At 42.6% G+C, this 17,147-nt stretch overlaps 1 protein-coding gene across 1 annotated transcript; it reads left to right on the top strand.

The window, feature by feature from the left end:
• The first annotated feature begins 8,910 nt into the window (after positions 1–8,910).
• On the top strand, positions 8,911–15,378 carry EIF5A2 (eukaryotic translation initiation factor 5A2). Its single transcript, XM_060242499.1, has 4 exons — positions 8,911–9,106; positions 12,890–12,994; positions 14,317–14,448; positions 14,993–15,378. The coding sequence occupies exons 1-4, from the start codon at positions 8,942–8,944 to the stop codon at positions 15,050–15,052; spliced, it is 462 nt and encodes a 153-aa protein (XP_060098482.1). The 5' UTR covers positions 8,911–8,941; the 3' UTR covers positions 15,053–15,378.
• Positions 15,379–17,147: the final 1,769 nt, after the last annotated feature.

Here is a 17,147-nt window from a genome sequence, read left to right as displayed (position 1 = left end):
TGGTACAGCTCCAGTTTCCCAGCCATTTTCCCTCGCCACTCTGTAGTCATAAAATGTTGAGAGATTCCACAAAACATTCCAACTCAAACATCTTCCTATGATGGAGGCTGCTATTTCCAAATGGGTACTTTCTGCAGATCCAAAGTGAGGTGGAGGGAAGCCTATTTGGCTTTTTGGCTTGGCAAAGTATAAGGGTAGAATGCTGAGGAAGGCATGCCAGAAAAGCTGTCAGATGAAATTCTTTGCAGGCAAGTGACAAGAACCATCTGACATTTTACAGTCCGAATACGATATGCATTGACTCTGCTGTTGATGCTGAGTGGTTCTGGGCAAATAGCCTCAAGCTCCTACCTGTAAAATGGGAATAATCGTAACACACCATCTCTTGACTATTGTAAGAATGAATGGAATAAGGCAGGAGTGGCCCTGGAATAAGGGATGGCAGCTTCCAACTTTTTCTGGCCCCCAAAAGGGCTGTAGCTAGGGTATCTGGACAGGCTGAGCCACTGGGGTAGACAAGCAATGGCTGAAGATGTGTCTGGTTTTTCAATGAACTGTAGAATTGTGGCTCAAAATGGGTAGCCATGTTAGTCTGTGTGTAGCAGTAGAAAACAGCAAGAATCCAGTAGCACCTTAAAGACTTAACAAATTTGTGGCAGGGTTATGGGCTTTTGTGTCACTAAGTCTTTCTTCAGATACAGTTAGAATGTGAGTCCATCTGCCCTTTACTTTGGAAACTGGAATAATTTCAGATTCTGAATGACATTAGCAGGGAAATAACAATAGCATGTGAATGATAATACCTGGTGTGATTGGATTAGGTGTGATATGCAGAGTGATAGTGTGTGATTCCTATCTCATTGCCAATGCTGATTTCTCCACACCTACTACCCTCTGCATATCACACCGAACCCAATCATGCCTGCTATTCACCTGCTATTGTCACTTGCCTGCTAATGTCATTCAGAATCTGAAACTCCAAATACAGGACAGGTGGGCTCACATTCTAGCTGCATCTGAAGAAGTGAGCAGTGACTCACAAAAGCTTATAGACTGTAATTGTAGAAGGAGCCATCTCCAGGAATTTCCTAGGACCTAGGCTATCCTGCTGCTCATCATGTCACATGATAAAGAACATAAAATGGTCCACAGAGGTTCCCCCCTCAATAAATCACGTAACATTTTTATAACAGGATCAACCAACATTTCACAGAACAGTGTGTGAGTCTTCTGATTAATGCAGGGAAAGTGTTGTGTACGTGGACTAATGTTGCATTTACCCATATTCCTGCCTGGCTCATGGGAGCCTTAAGGACCAAGCTTGGGGACTCAGGAACAATGGGCAGCAGGATCCAAATCCCTGCTGCCCTGGTCCAATCACGGGCCCCCTGCTGGTTCAAATGACCCAATGGTATCCTAGCGTGGGAACCTTGAACTGTATATAGTTGGCCCCATTGGGCAGTCTTCTAGTTCAGCTGTTACCATGCTGTACTGAATAAAGAGAGCTATGGTCACTGCAACTACGTCTCCTCCTTGCATTGAACCCACTATATTATAGAAAGCATCTAACTTGCTGCTGTATTTTGGGGGCATGGCCTTTTTTCCTTCTCCCTAATATACTTTGGTGTATTCCTTTATACCTAATACAGTGTCATCCAATAGAGTTTGCAAAACATCCTGCACTCCATTTTTTCTACAAACTACTGTTAAGCAAATTGCACACAGTACTCCAATGGCAAAAATCCTAGAAATCAAATTCTGGTTAATACACCTTGACAAACACAAAAAACAAATTTTAAAATATATACATACATACATATATGAACTTAAGAGAAAAACTGATCAGGAGCTTGCGCAGCCAGGATAAGGCTTGTGTGGCAGTGCAAGGATGTAATTTAAACTTCAGCGGAAAGAGATTTTACATCAAAATTGCAAACATAAAACTTTAACCCATTGTCTCATATAAGACTCACTAGAAATAAAAAAACAAATATGAGGGAGAGAAAAACATTATCAGGGTAACTGCAGTTTCTCTTCCTAGGCACCTAGAGGCATGCTGCTGAACAAAGAAGGGTTAATGGTGAACTGAACTTTTGAGATGCCAGCTCCAGGCTGGAGATTTCTGAATATTTGGAGCAAATTTGAAAATCACAATGCGTGCAGCCCATTTCCTTGGACACTCCCTCTTCCAGAGGCGCTAGCCTCACTGTACTGGTAAAAAGGCTATGATTTTGGGAGAGACCTCCAGGTCCCACCTGAAGGCTGGCAACCTTTAGAAAAACAAAGCAGTGTTTGAGCAAGCTAAGGAGCAAACTGGCTTGCTTCTTTCAACATATGCACATCTTCTCTCCAGGCATCTTCCTGGCTGGGAGAGGCTGTCTCTGTGGGGGACAGCAGTATTTAACTAAAAGGTTTGGCAATACAAGGGGGAAAAAGGTTTTGACTTTATATCTTTTAGACCCAAAATCAGGAGATGAGAATTCAAAATAGTACAAAATATCTAAATTGTATCGCCCCCCCTGTCTAGATATTGAAAGTAGGGGAGAGTTTTAAATGAAAGCAAAATTCCTTCCCTCTTGAGTGGGGAGGAAAAGACTTCGCTTAAACAATAGATTTGGCCAAACAATTGACTCACAGTACTCTCTTACCTGATCTTGATAAGTTTTTAAGCACGATTGGTACAAAAGAAGGCGGAGAAGGGGGAAATAATGAGCTTTCTGCCTGGGTGGGGCTCAATTGCAACTCTTTCCAGTTTCTTTAACTTAAGCTGAATTTAGCTGAGTTTCTTTCCTTAAATATATATATATATATATATATATATATATATATATATATATATATATATATATATATATATATATATATATATATATGGCTAGAGAGTCTGCTTGAGAAGTCTCCTATAAAATGGTAGATAAAACCCATGTTTCACAGATGTGTATGAGTTGAATCTCCAGGCACCCTGGCAACCAAACAGGTGATTACGATGTCCGTATATAATTAAAATTAGGGGTCTCTTTCTCACACTACAACCAAGGGGTATATTCTCTCTCCCTCCCCCCAGTGAATATCCAGCGTGGTGAAGAGTTCCGGCAAACTCAAAACCTTGTACAATTTTATTTATTTAATGTATACCCTGCCTTTCTACCTTAATAGAGATCCAAAATGATTCATATTATTATTCTTCTCTCCTCCATTTTTTCCTCACAAAACCCCTGTGAGGTAGGTTAGGTTGAGAGTGTGCGACTGGCCCCATGTCACCCAATGAGTTCCCATAGTATGAGCTGGGATTCAAACCTGGATCTCCCAGATATGAATCCAGCTATCAGTTCACCACATTGGTTTGTAATATGCTGGCTTCTTCTAATAAGCAGGTATTACAGACCTCACTTCAAGTTACTTTTACTGCTGAGGGCTCCTCATGCTGCAGACCTGAGAGTCATGAAGTAAGAAATACCCCCCAGCAACTGACTATATAACTATCAACCTTTGGGGGGATTCAGATGGAAACAAAGGAGACAGGAATGCATAATAAGAATTGGGATAAGGGGAAGGATGCCTGAGCAATGCTACTTGTCTAGGGTGGATTGAAGCCACCCTATATTACTTGTATTTTAAATATGTTTTCTTGGGGATCTTTTTCAACCAAAATGTGAGATAAAAATCAAACAACAATGACACCGTATTTAAGTATTCTATGGCTAACCTAGGCAGTATAATAAAAAGTAGAGACATCACTCTGCCAACAAAAGTCTGTATAGTCAAGGTGATGGTATTCCCAGTAGTAATGTATGGCTATGAGAGTTGGACCATAAGGAAGGCCGAGTGCAGAATAGATTCTTTTGAGCTGTGGTGCTGGAGAAGAATCTTGAGAGTCTCTTGGACTGCAAGAAGATCCAGTCAGTTAGTCCTAAGGGAAATCAACTCAGACTGTTCCCTGGAAGGTCAAATGCTGAAGCTGAAGCTCAAATACTTTGGCCACCAAATGAGAAGGGAACACTCCCTGGAGAAGATCCTGATGCTAGGAAAGACAGAAGGCAAAAGAAGAAGGGGACGGCAAAAGATGTGATGGCTGGACAGCGTTACTGATATAACCAACATGGATTTGAGTGGACTTTGGAGGGTGCTGGAGGACAGGAGGCGTGGCGTGACTTGGTCCATGGGGTCGCAAAGAGTTGGACTCGACTGTGCGACTGAACAACAGCAAACAAAACCCGGTATTCGTGGCTTATAGAAAGCTCTCAGCAAATCATCCACAAGGGCAGTCAACCTCCAGATGGAGTCTGGAGATTTCCTGGAATTACGGTACAATAGATCTCCAGACTAGGGGAGGGACGGTGGCTCAGTGGTAGAGCATCTGCTTGGTAAGCAGAAGGTCTCAGGTTCAGTCCCTGGCATCTCCAACTAAAAAGGGTCCACCCAAAAGCCCACTCTTCCTCTAGGCACCACCCCCAGAACCTCTAGATGTTTCCCAGCAAGGGGTTGGGACCCTATGACCACAGCAAAGCCACAAGAGCAAGTGTTGAAATGGAGAGTAGGGTTGCTCTTAGGATTCCCTTGTAAGAGTACATTTTTGCCTCTGCCTTTACTCCAAGGAACTTTGAATGGCAAAGATGGTACTTTGTCTCCTCTGTTTTACCCTTAAAACAACTATGTGAGGTGGGTTAGACTGAGAGTGTCATTTTAGAGATGTAGCCGTGTTGGTCTATAAAAGCAGAACGAAAGAGAGTCCAAGGACATTGATTTCCAGCATGAAGTTTCATGAGTCAGTGCTCATTTCTTCAGATATTAAGTGGCTCAAGGTCATTCAGTGAGTTTCATGGCAAGTGGGGATTTAGATCTGGGTGTCCCTGGTCCTAACTCCCAATGCTCTAGCAACTATGCTACACTGGCTTTTGGTATTCTAGCTTGATGAAGTTGTGGAGAAACTGAAAGCCTTCAAAGGAAACCATTCAGCAACCTTTTTTAAAGATCCACCACACCTTCACGTCTTTATAAATCAAACCAGGGACCAGTATGTGAACTTAAGAACATAAGAGAAGCCATGTTGGATCAGGCCAATGGCCCAACCAGTCCAACACCCTGTCACACAGTGGCCAAAAAAACCAGGTGCCATCAGGAGGTCCATCAGTGGGGCCAGGATAAACGTAGATAAATATACGGGGTTGACCAGATGATCAGCTTTACATACTGACACACATAAAGCAACATCAAGTGGAAACCGTACATGGATGGGTCTTCATGTGATCAGCTTCTGTCGTTTTACTGTGGTTGACTGTGGCCTCAAATCGTTTTCTTCCTCTCCCTCATCACTCCCTTTTTAACATGCAACCTGATTAGGAGTTCTGGGCGCTATCTACAATAGGCAGTTTCCGAGAGTCGCCATGTCGGTCTGCAGTAGAACAGACTTGAGTCTAGTTATATCACCTTAAGACCAACAAGGTTTTTGGGGTATAAGCTTTCGCCAGCCAAAACTGACGAAGGTATCTGACAAATGAAGCTTTGACTCGAAAGCTTATACCCCTCCCCCCCAAAAAAAAATCTCGTTGGTCTCTAAGGTGCTAGTGGGCTCGAATCCAGCTGATCCAAAAAAGGGTCTCTCCTGTAAAGTCCACGAAGATCCGTTTTATTCCATCCACTGCACAACTTAGCGAACGTTATGCACTAGAGACCTGAGGCTTTCTGGCCCGTACCGCTCTCCGTACTATCCTGGAAAAAGCGCGTGCCTTGAACAGTCCGCACGTGCATGATGAATGAAAGGGAAACCCAGCATGTAGGCATCGCCGCGGCGACGCGAGCCGACGACAACACACGGGGGGGGGGGGGGAGTTGACGCGCAGAAAAGCTTGCAGACAAACGGCTCGGGTCTTCTCATGGGGCGGTGCCTTGACGTTATTAGCCAATGACCGTTAAGGGTTTCTGTTTCCCTTAGTAGCAAGAGCCGAAAGGCTGGGGGTTTTTTTGCTTTTTTTAAAAAAAGGTGGGGAACATCACATACGCAGGCGCACTCGTGCGGGTTAGTAGGAGGGTTCCCCCGCCGGGAAGGTCGGTCTGCGCTTGCGCGTTGCTGTGACGCTTTTTCAGCCCTTTCCTTTCCTGCGCTGTGAGAGGTAAGTACTCGCCCGCTGGCGCTTGCCGCGTTCCGTACAATCAACCGCGCGCGCTGGTTTTTTTTGGGGGGGGGGCGGGAGGGAGAGAAGCGACCGTTGGAAAGAGTACGAAGGGGCGGCGGAGCGCGAGGGAGATGGAGGCTCTCTGGTTAGGCCAGGCGGGAGGGAAACCGAAGTCGGCCCGCCTGACGGCTTCTCCTGGCCCCGGAATCCACCCGACTCGCGTGGTTGACACGAGGCCCGGTCCTGAGGGCTGTCTCTCTCATCCCTCGGGGGTGAAGGCCTCGCCTGGTCCCCTTTTTCTCTTGGGTGGGAAGACGGTTTTGCCTCGCTGGCTGCTTCCCCGGCGTGTATGCGGTTGGGAAACAGCGTGGCCCCGTCCGCCTCCTCTCTGCCTGGGCTGGCTGATGCTGCTCCCTGGCTGGGCGTAGCGCCTTGCCTGTGCCAACATGGGCAGGCCCGAGCTCCCAAGGAGAGCAGAGGAGGGGAAGGCTGAGGGAGGAAAGCGGGACAGAGGCGGTTGACGCGCATTGCCGACTCATTCTCCCCTTTTCGGGGTGGGGCTGGTTAAGCCTGAGGCAATGGAAGAGAAGGGGAAGCAGATAGATCCAGGAGCGCCTTAGAGAGAGACAGACAAGTTTCTGAGCCACCCATACATTTGATCAACTGCAGTACTGTCTACTCAGACTTGCAGCGACTCTCCAAGGTCTCAGGTGGAACTAGTCTTTCAGAGTCCCTCATCCTTTAAAAGGGAGATGCTGAGGACTGAACCTGCGGCCTTCTGCATGCCAAGCAAATGTTCTACCACTGAAGATGATGATGATATTGGATTTATATCCTGCCCTGTACTCAGAGCGTCACAATCTCCTTTACCTCCCCCCTGCACACACACAACAGATACCCTGTGAGGTGGGTGAGGCTGAGAGAACTCTTCCAGCAGCTGTCCTTTCAAGGACAACTCCTACACAAGCTTTGGCTGACCCAAGGCCATTCCAGCAGGTGCAAGTGGAGGAGTGGGGAATCAAACCTGATTCTCCCAGATAAGAGTCTGCACACTTAACCCCTACACCAAACTGGCTTTGGAGATTCAGGCTCCTTTCACCAGTTAGGTTTTGAGACTGAACTGAGAGAGCAGAGCTACCTGTTGGAGTTCCTCTCGCCCTGACTCTCAGGCCCCCCCTGAATCCACAAGAAGCAGATGCTCAGGTGCTGGGCCAGAACTCATGGGACTTCTTTGCCCCTTCTACCAGCAGCTTGTGCTTTTGGAGCATCAAGGTTCTGTTCAGTTTTCTATCCATAATGTACAAGACTAGATCCTCCTCCTTTCCTGAAAATCTGGTCGGGCACACCCAATAACCATAGAAAACCTTGAATGCTGGGGTAAGCAGATACCAAGGGAGACAAGGCTTCTGTATTCCTAAAGTAGAACAGGGAGTTTTGGCTGATGTAAATTACCATACAGGGATGACCAAAGCTTTGCTTGCTGGTCTTTCTTTTACTGTAAAAATGCAGGATTCCCATTCCTTTTTGCTGTTGGTGATAGCCACTGCTCCCCCAGGCAAGCCTGGCCTGATATAACCTTACAGCTTGCAGACATTAAATTAGGTTCATATGAGATCATCGAGTGATCAATATGTTGGTTTCAGCTGCTAGAGTGAAAACTTATGATGTCATTGGAGTTAATGTTATAGCCAAAGTTAAAAGAAACTGTTCTAGTGCAGATTGTGACTGCTTGATAAAAGCTGTAATAACATAGTTGCGTTCAGGGCTTTTTTTTTGTAGCAGGAATCTTTTTCATATTAGGCCACACACTCCTGATGTAGCCAATCCTCCAGGAACTTACAGTAAGCCCTGTACTAAGAGCCCTGCAACCTCTTAAGGATTGGTTACATCAGGGGTGTGTGGCCTAATATGCAAAGGAGTTTGTGCTACAAAAAAAACCCCTGATCACCCTGTGCCAGTTTTTACCTCTGGTTGTTAACATCCTTCTTTGCATGTAACTTGATCTTGAGGATAACCAGCCAATTCAAACATAATGAACTAGCTGTAGTTTTTGCCAACCTTCTGTATGGTGGGAAGCTTCATGTGGCAGCTATCATATCCTATAAGTTCTGTTCCATATTGTGGTGTACTTGATTGACCATGGTAGGTCTATAAGCAAGCGGCTCCAGAGTACTACAGTAGCACTGCAAGTACTTCATGTAGTGATGTATGGGAAGTAAATTACGAATGCAGTGTAGAGCTGGAGGAATGGGGTTTGCCAGCAGTTAGATGCATTTGTAATATTTGCACTGGGCCTGGGTATATATCAGTTAATTTTCAGCATGTTGGTTTTGACTTGAGAAACCTTATTTGTAAACCATTTGCTATCCTCAGCCTTTCTTCCTCTTTTATTACAAATTTGAGAAGCAGTGGTTTAAAGCAAGGTGTAAAGCCTTTTACAGGCTAACCTGATTTTTGACCTTATCCATTGGTCTGGTTCCCTTTCTTCCTTGGTTCACTGTAGTATCTTAAGATAAATGGGTGTTATAATGCAAGTTGGGTTAGCTATATCATAAGAAGTGTAACAAACATGTTGGAGTGAAAGCAGAAATGACATGGGGCTGTTTTATGCAGGATTGAGCAAAATGCCACCTGTAATGTTGCTGACAGCTGGAGACAGCTGACTGGGAGGAGAAATGGTTAGTTTGCATACAGGATGCACTCTGAAATACAGGATTTTATTTCATAGTTGACTAGAATATTGTATTCTGTGTAATGGATGGGCAAACCTCAAAACAGATGAGCTGATTGTCACATTTTATAGCATCTCCTAGAATACGCAGCACACAATGGCTGATGAAGTTGACTTCACCACTGGAGATGCCGGTGCTTCTGCCACTTATCCTATGCAGTGTTCTGCACTTCGCAAGAATGGATTTGTGGTGCTCAAGGGACGTCCCTGCAAGATTGTGGAAATGTCAACTTCAAAAACTGGCAAGCATGGTCATGCCAAGGTAATATTTGGTGTAGTTTTGTTCAGTTTATAAAAATTCCCGTTCACTACCATTGCCCTTCTTTTACAACTTTTAGCTCACTATGCTGAACATTTAGTAACTATGTAAGATACAAAAGTAGACTTAAATTATGATGTTGTACTCTCCTTGTATGGCAATCCTAATTGGTTGCCTTCTTATATACTGCTGCTGGCTGGGTTCTTTGCATGAAGAAAGAGTATGGTGGAGAAGCATCCCAATACTGGCCGCAAAATTGACCAGAAAATTTATAATTTGATGTCTGTCCCTCTTTGTGTGCCTTATCCTTGCCTATGTACTGTACCAAATCATCGTCAGTTTTGCTTGCAGCAAGACAGAGTTTAAGTCTAGTGGCACCTCTAAGACCCAACAAAGTTTTATTCAAAGTATAAGCTTTTGTGTGCACGCATGCTTCAGAGTTCACTTGAAACTTGGAGAAGGCATTTAAAGAAGTCACATTCCTTTTAAATGCCAAATCCAAATACCTTTATTGGCATAGAAGTAAAAAGTACAGCATGGCAAAGTTGCACAGTTTCAATTATAAAAACTAGTCAAGCATCAAAGGGAGCTAGTCTTTTGCTCCCTGATTGTTATGGTAGCCAAAAGGTACTTTGCAACTAGGCTAGTAGTATGGGAACATCGGTCAGATAACAGAAAGAAAACCAACTTTGCCTCAGGTAGTCCATAAAGGTTAGACAGGATAGGTTTGATTATGCGGTCTCGCACTTCCCCATAGAAATCACAGTGAAGTAAGACATGGGTGACCGTTTCGAGGTGCCTTCCATTACATGGGCAGAATCTTTCCTGATAAGGGATGTTGGCAAACCTTCCAGACAGTACCGTTGAGGGTAAGACATTAAGTCTTCCTAACAATAGAACGGCGTTACTGGGGTGACGTAAGCTGGGAAAGGTAGGCAGCAGGCAGCCCATAATTTAGAAAGATACCAAATGCAAAAGGGGAACACATTTTATGTTCAGAGGAACAAAGGGACTGTTTCTCGATATCTAAAATGCTCTGTTTCAGAATTCTGAATGCCTGCATTTCACTTAGCATACAGATGCCTTTTATCCTCCATTGGAAACAATGGAGGATGTGGGCACCTTCTTCTGGTGCTCATAAAATTGGACCCTTCGGTCCAGTCTTTTTGAGACAGTTTTTTTCCTGAGGAGAGGCACTAGCATGTAGGCTGCAAATTTGGTGTCTCTGCCTCAAAAAACAGCCCCCCCATACCCACAGCTCAGTTCTCCATTATAGCCCCATGGGGACCATTGACTAGAATGGTCCCCATAGGATATAATGGAGCTAAAAAAATTCAGCAATCTCAAATATTTCCTGAATCCCAATATCATACCAATGCTGTTATTCGGGAATCTTGGGAAACACCAACACTTTTCTGGTTAGGTATGCTCAAACCTGAAAATACCATTCCCCCCCCTCCCCCCCGGATGCACAGCGCTAATTCTAGCACTTATTGATTTTCCTCGTCTTTCTTCTGAAAGAAAATGTAAGCATTTAAACTTGACACATTAAGCAATTAAGAAATTGCATAGTAGCATACTTGCAGCAGTAGACAAACAGAATAATTCAGTTTTACATTGTTTGTGGAAAGCCAGGAGAGTGGAAGCCTTCCTTACCTCATCATGCTGGCTGTTCCAAAAGATGAGGGCCAGCCCTGACCTGGATAGGCCAGGCAAGCCTGATCTCATCAAATCTCAGAAGCTTAGCAGGGTTGACCCTGGTAAGTGTTTGGATGGGAGACCTCCTTGGAATAACAAGTCAGAAGGACAGGAGTAAGTTTTATTTAGTCACCTCTCTGAATGTCCTCCAGTAGGGATCACCCAAAGTTACCATGACTTTCAGGCATGCATGTGTGCACACACAAAAAATACACACAAAATACAAAAATACCAAAACATCCCCACCAAAAAAAACAAAGATGATGGCTACAACACAGAATGTGTGTGTGTAGGCAGTTCTTGATTTTGCCCTGCAGAAGGCCCTGTTCAAGTTTGTGAAGCTGTTGTGGCAGAGCATAGGGGATCTGCAATCCTGCAGATATTGGGGGTCAAGGATATGAAGAGCTTTGTATGTGATAGCTGATGCTTTGAGCCCAGTAATTAACAGGCAGCCAGTGGAGCAACTGATATGCATGCTCTGACTAGTTCCCTATTATAACTTAGCTGTGGCCTTCAGCAGCTGGAGTCCCTGAATTGACTTCAAGGGAAGACCTATGTGGAGTTCATCACAGCAGTCTAGTCTTGATGGTACCCTGGCATGGATCCAGTGGGCTAGATAAGCTGTGTATAGGTCTGGGCCCATCCTGTGGGCTAGACTCAGTTGGAAGACCATTTTTTAATAGCTGCATTAACTTGCTTCTCCAGCACCAATGCTGGATCCAGTATAACTCCATGATTCTTAAGCAAATCAGAGATTAATTGATTGCCAATATATTTCACCTACTAGTGGGATGGGTTGCAGTTGGAAAGTGATGTGCTTGTGATGCTTTATTTCATAACAGTTCTCTGAATAGCAAAAGATGGTTTTATAATGTATATGCATGATAATTCAGAACACTGGATGGAAGCAAGGTAGCCTCTGGTAACTACCCCCTCCCTGGCTTCCAGGGGAAAGTAAACAAGATTAATAAAGAAGGCATAATGTTCTGTATGACTCTGGTCAAGCCTAATTCAGATATATGTTTATACATACAGAAGCTTTAGGCATCTAGCTAAAGAAGTACATGTCAGTGTTTTGGCTTCATTTTGGGTATAGTGGTGGTGGTGGAAAGGGCTGTCAAGTTGCAGCTGATGTTATGGCAAACCATAGACTTTTCAAGGCAAGAGAGGAAAAGAAGTGGTTTGCCATTGCCTGCCTCCACATAGCATCCTTGGATCTTCTTGGTGGTCTCCCATTCAGACACTTACCAAGACTGACCTTGTTTAGCTTCTATGATCTGATGAGATCAGCCTAGCTTGGGCCATCTAGGTCAGGGTTCTGGGTATATTAGATAAGTTAAATGATTACTAGAGAATCCTGCTTTCATTTTATCTTTTTATTGAAAAATAACTGAACATCTCTTAATCCTACACTTCCATGGAAGCTTCCTGGGTGACCAAGGAAACTCTTCTAAGAAGGAGCTGATAATCAGTACATACCCCCATAGGTGTTCAAAATCATGTTCCCACAATACTTTCTGTTGCACCTAATAGGATTCATCTTCTCAGCAAACTAATTTTCTTATATCTTCAGACACTATACTAGTTATTTGTACTTGTGTATCTTCTAAAAACATGTGCTGAGTTGACACCTTATTATTATTATTAACTATAACCAAACATACAAAAATAGTGATTTACACACAATTATCTCTTGGATCCGAACCATTACACCCCATCTTTGAACTGTATCTTCAGTTCTATATTTAGTTGGACATTCTTGCCTTTCTCAGACATTTTTTGCCCCGGCTGAGCCCCAGCACATAGATATTAATTGTACTGTTTCTGATCTGCTAGTGGGTATATTAGTCTGTTAGTCCCTTGTGCTTTGTTTTCTCCAAGAGTGTTCTATTCTGAGAACCTGAACTTCTTATTTGTCATATATAGCTGTGGGACCAGATCAGCCCTGGTTCTTGCCTGCAGAAGCATCATGCATGATGTTTTTCGTCAAGCCCAGAACTGCTTCCCTATATTTGTAGCTATATCTGTGAAGATAAGTTTTGTGCTTTCTAGAATTAAGTCTGAATTTGTGAATAATACTCTTTTTAGGTTCATCTAGTTGGTATTGATGTTTTCACTGGCAAAAAATATGAAGATATATGCCCTTCTACTCATAACATGGATGTTCCAAATATCAAGAGAAATGACTATCAAGTAAGTACACATTTGAATCTAGGCCACTTGGGCTTTTTGTTCTTTAGGAATAATCCAATGCCATACAATAAAGTACCGTTCTTGTAAAATTCTCTTCTTTGATTTACCATCAGAGCAGCTATCTGCATCAGATTTCCCATGCACTTGGGAAAGACTTAGCTAGAGCCAGTCTGGTTTAATGGTTAAGTGTGCGAACTCTTATCTGGGAGAACTGGGTTTGATTCCCCACTCCTCCACTTACAGCTACTGGAATGGCCTTGAGTTAGCCATAGCTATCGCAGGAGTTGTCCTTCAAAGGGCAGCTGCTGTGAGAGTCCTCTCAGCCCCACCCACCTCACCGGGTGTCTGTTATGGGGGGAGAAGATATAGGAGATTGTACTGAGTCTCTGATTCAGAGAGAAGGATGGAGTATAAATCTGCAGTCTTCTATTTTAATAGAAAAATAGTAAAGCCGAGTGGAAGATTTAAGTGGTTTTAACATGTTGGTTCTAACAGCTTCAGTCTTATGTACTACAACACTAACAAGCATCAGCTGTATTTAAAAAAAATTGATAGGTTCTATACTTTGCAAAATCAGGTTCATCTGAAAGCAGATTTCAGTTCAAGTGGATTTAGGCACATCTTACTGTAAGCTCAATATTATGAAATGACTTTGCCCATGGGAACATGGCAGCAGTCTTCTGTGTTTATTGACAGAAGGTGCTGAGGTTTGTGAGGATTACTTAAATATTCAGAAACATTGTTTTGAACAACATCACAAACACATGGCTGAAGTCCTGCAAATAGTATCAGCAGTATTTATAGAATCAGGTGAGTAGCAGTGTGGGTCTGAAGCAGCAGAATGAAGTTTGAGTCCAGTGGCACCTTTAAGACCAACAAAGTTTAATTCTGGTATATTATAAGCTTTTGTGTGCACATGTGGTATCTGAAGATGTGTGCATGCATATGGAAGCTTATCCCCAGAATAAAATTTTGTTGATTATTACAGGTGCCACTAGACTCAAATTTTGTTCAGCGGTATTTATAGGTAGATATAAAACTACTTGGCTATGGTAGATCATTCTGTTAAGGATTTCTCAGTCTGTCTAGGAAATCTCTTGGCTGGAAGGTGCTGCCAAAAGCAGCATTTGTAGCTTCACTGCATTACGCTGAGGTTGTATATCCTAAAATAAGTCCAGAAAGCAAAGCATGAATGGTCTGTGCTCAGCTTAATGCAACAACTGCTCTTCCACATAGCTTATCATCCTTATGGTCCTTGTATGGTCTTATCAGCAAAGTGAGTCTAAACGAAATAAAAGGCGTATTCTAAAATTTTCTTGCAGCTAATCTGTATTCAGGATGGTTACCTCTCTTTGCTGACAGAAAGTGGTGAAGTTCGTGAGGATCTGAAAGTGCCAGAAGGTGAACTAGGCAAAGAAATAGAAGGGAAATACAATGCAGGTGAAGATTTTCAGGTAAGAACTTAGTGAACTCAAGTCGAGGTTATGGAAGAAAATGGCCAGATGGCCTTTTAATGTCCTGAACCTCTGGGGTAAAACTTTAGGTATATCTGGTGCTGTCTTTGATTTTCTGAAATAACCTTTCTGATTCTATTCCCCATCCTATGTTAGAAGTGTGTGTTTTGGGCAGGTTTGGGTGGGGGGGGACAAGTATCTATAGGCTTCTCAGTACTTGTTCCTGCAGACAGAATAAACATTTGGAGTGATTAATTTAACCTTCAGTACTGTAATATTTATGTTTTGACAAAAACCAGCCTATCTAGTTAAGAATTTTAATCTGCTTTTTAGCATTTGGTGGGTATTAACTTTACTGTGCCCTCTTGTGTACTGGTCTAGGTAACTGATGTGTTCCCTGTGTAATATATTTTAAATTAGTTTATTAAAAACTGCTGAAAAATGGCTAAGTATGAGAAATCCTGATCCAGGATCAGTAGCACTGAGATCATTTGTCTAAGCTATATTATCTGTGGTAAATATAATCTTTTTTCCCCCTTTGCAGGTGTCGGTCATGTGTGCAATGAGTGAAGAATGTGCTGTAGCCATAAAACCTTGCAAATAGGACCGCCAGGATGGGAGCAGTTGCTCAGGTCCCAGCAACTGCAAATCTTATATTTTAGTTCTGATAATCACCAAAGCTATAACCTTCACTAGCAACCTCGTGTCTTTGTTTGAAAATAGTGCTGACCAATGTTGCAAGCCATTTGGCAATATTAAAATTGCTGAAGTTCCAAGTGCTTACAGGAATGGCAAGGCAGTCAAAGCTGTCATTTTAGATCATGAGGTATTAAACTAGTTTGCTTTGCTCAAATGAGACTTTGTGTAGCAGTGCCAATACCAAGGTAGTACTAAGTTTGGATTTAAGGAAGTGTTCAAGTGCAGCATTTTTACTGAACTGGAAATAACCGTTTTTATCTTAAATATGATGAGTTGTGGCTTGCACTGAAATGTGAGTAATTAGTTGAGGTAGAGACAAAGGAACTCGTGATCAAAATGCCAGTGCTGAAAGCCATGTACTGTATTCTCTGTAATCCTGTCGGTTCACTCTTAACACAAGTCACCATTTGCCTGTGATGCAAACATCCAGAAGATTGGGTGCTTTCATATTCTGGTTAATAGTGCACAAAAGTGTGGGGTGGGAGGGTGGGAGAAAGATTCACTAGAGGCCTTTGATTTCAACATGCAGTCACTCTTCTGCTAGTTAATAGAAGAGAGTGCCTCAAGTGTTCCAGTATAAAGCATAAATGGATTTTAACTTGGTTTAGTTTTGTAGCACAAGTAGACATTTATTTTGGTTTGAGTAGAACTTGGAGCAAAAGTGCACATAGTGACTTGTATGGAGGCTAAATCTGAACCCCTGTTTCACTCAGCTGCATATAGGCCATGAGCTGTCAAATCCAGTAAAGAATTATATATGAGTGCTTCATAAATGTAGGAGCTTTTGGGCTTAGGATATAGATCTACTTGTGCAAAGACTTAATTACACTGAGCAAACAGATGCCTAAGATAACTAAATCACTAATAACAAGACATAACAGACTCTGTATGATCTGTTTGCAAGATCATCCTTCTTGGTGTTTTGGGGGAAGAGCCTAATTACTTAAATTTGCCTTAAAATGTTGGTAGCAACTGACTAACTTGAACTAATGACTTTGGGTTGTTATAACAGGCCTAGTTTATTATTGGCAGCTTTCTTTTTGGCAGGATTTTGAGCTTAGAAAATGGTTGCCCTTAATCAGTGAAGTTGGACTTAGAGATAATAAACTGCATTGGGGTCTCTCTGTAGGCTATATAAAGCGAGTATCTATGCAGAGACAGGGCACACAATAGAACTTGATTTGGCAATAAACACTGGAACAAAGCACAGTCTTGACATTGTAGTAAATTTTACTACATGTTCCATGATCTAGGGCTACAAGAAAGCTGAAGGCTTTTGAAATATTGCTAGATTCTAATCATGGGATCATTCAGAAACGGTTGATGTCCACATTCAGCGTAGAAATGGAAAGTCCTAATTTGAAATGTGAACTCCATTGATCATGATCTAATGTACATTTCTACTACAGCTATCTACCAAGCATGAACAGCTTAGAGAAGTAAATTGATGTCATAATAACAGAAGAGCATCATACAACATGCATCACCTTAATAGTATGGAGGTTTCTGGCTTAAATGTATTTCTTAAAGTGCCCCTTTGTTTTTAAAAAAGGTGGTGCATTATATAATTTCAACTTCTGTTTTAGCAATCTGGCATCATAGGTAAAATAGGCTAGATGGAAAGAAATGCAACATCTGCTGGGTAGATTATATGTAGAGCACTGTTCCACGTACAGCTGTATAGTCATTGCTTCAGTTAAACCAGTATTTACAAGACTATAGCAAAGCCATTGCACTTGTAGAGGGCAATCTGTCTACAGACCCACCAGGTTTACAGTAAACTAACTTTGTTAATAAAAGCTTGAAATGCTGTATCTTTCAGGTACTTTAAGCTATTTCAGGGTAATCATGCTTCTCTAAATTCTGAATGGTTCTTATTTTGTAGCTTAAAAATAAATGCAGTTTGTTCCAGGAGCAGGCTCAAGCTCTTCTAACAAGCTGTTGGCCAAAAATGAAGGCTGAACAACTCATTCCTGCTATTATTTTGTGATGGCACAAGG

This window comes from Heteronotia binoei, chromosome 6 (genome assembly GCF_032191835.1).
Source record: "Heteronotia binoei isolate CCM8104 ecotype False Entrance Well chromosome 6, APGP_CSIRO_Hbin_v1, whole genome shotgun sequence".
Lineage (NCBI taxonomy): Eukaryota > Metazoa > Chordata > Lepidosauria > Squamata > Gekkonidae > Heteronotia > Heteronotia binoei.
This window is presented reverse-complemented; position numbering and strand designations above follow the sequence as displayed.

What these genes read in the sequence shown, in the direction of transcription:
- EIF5A2 (XM_060242499.1), top strand. Translation starts at nt 8,942, where the DNA reads ATGGCTGATGAAGTTGACTTCACCACTGGAGATGCCGGTGCTTCTGCC. An exon ending in GCAAGCATGGTCATGCCAAG is followed by an intron (nt 9,107 to 12,889) that starts GTAATATTTGGT and finishes TACTCTTTTTAG; the next exon opens with GTTCATCTAGTTGGTATTGA. An exon ending in ATGCAGGTGAAGATTTTCAG is followed by an intron (nt 14,449 to 14,992) that starts GTAAGAACTTAG and finishes CCCCCTTTGCAG; the next exon opens with GTGTCGGTCATGTGTGCAAT.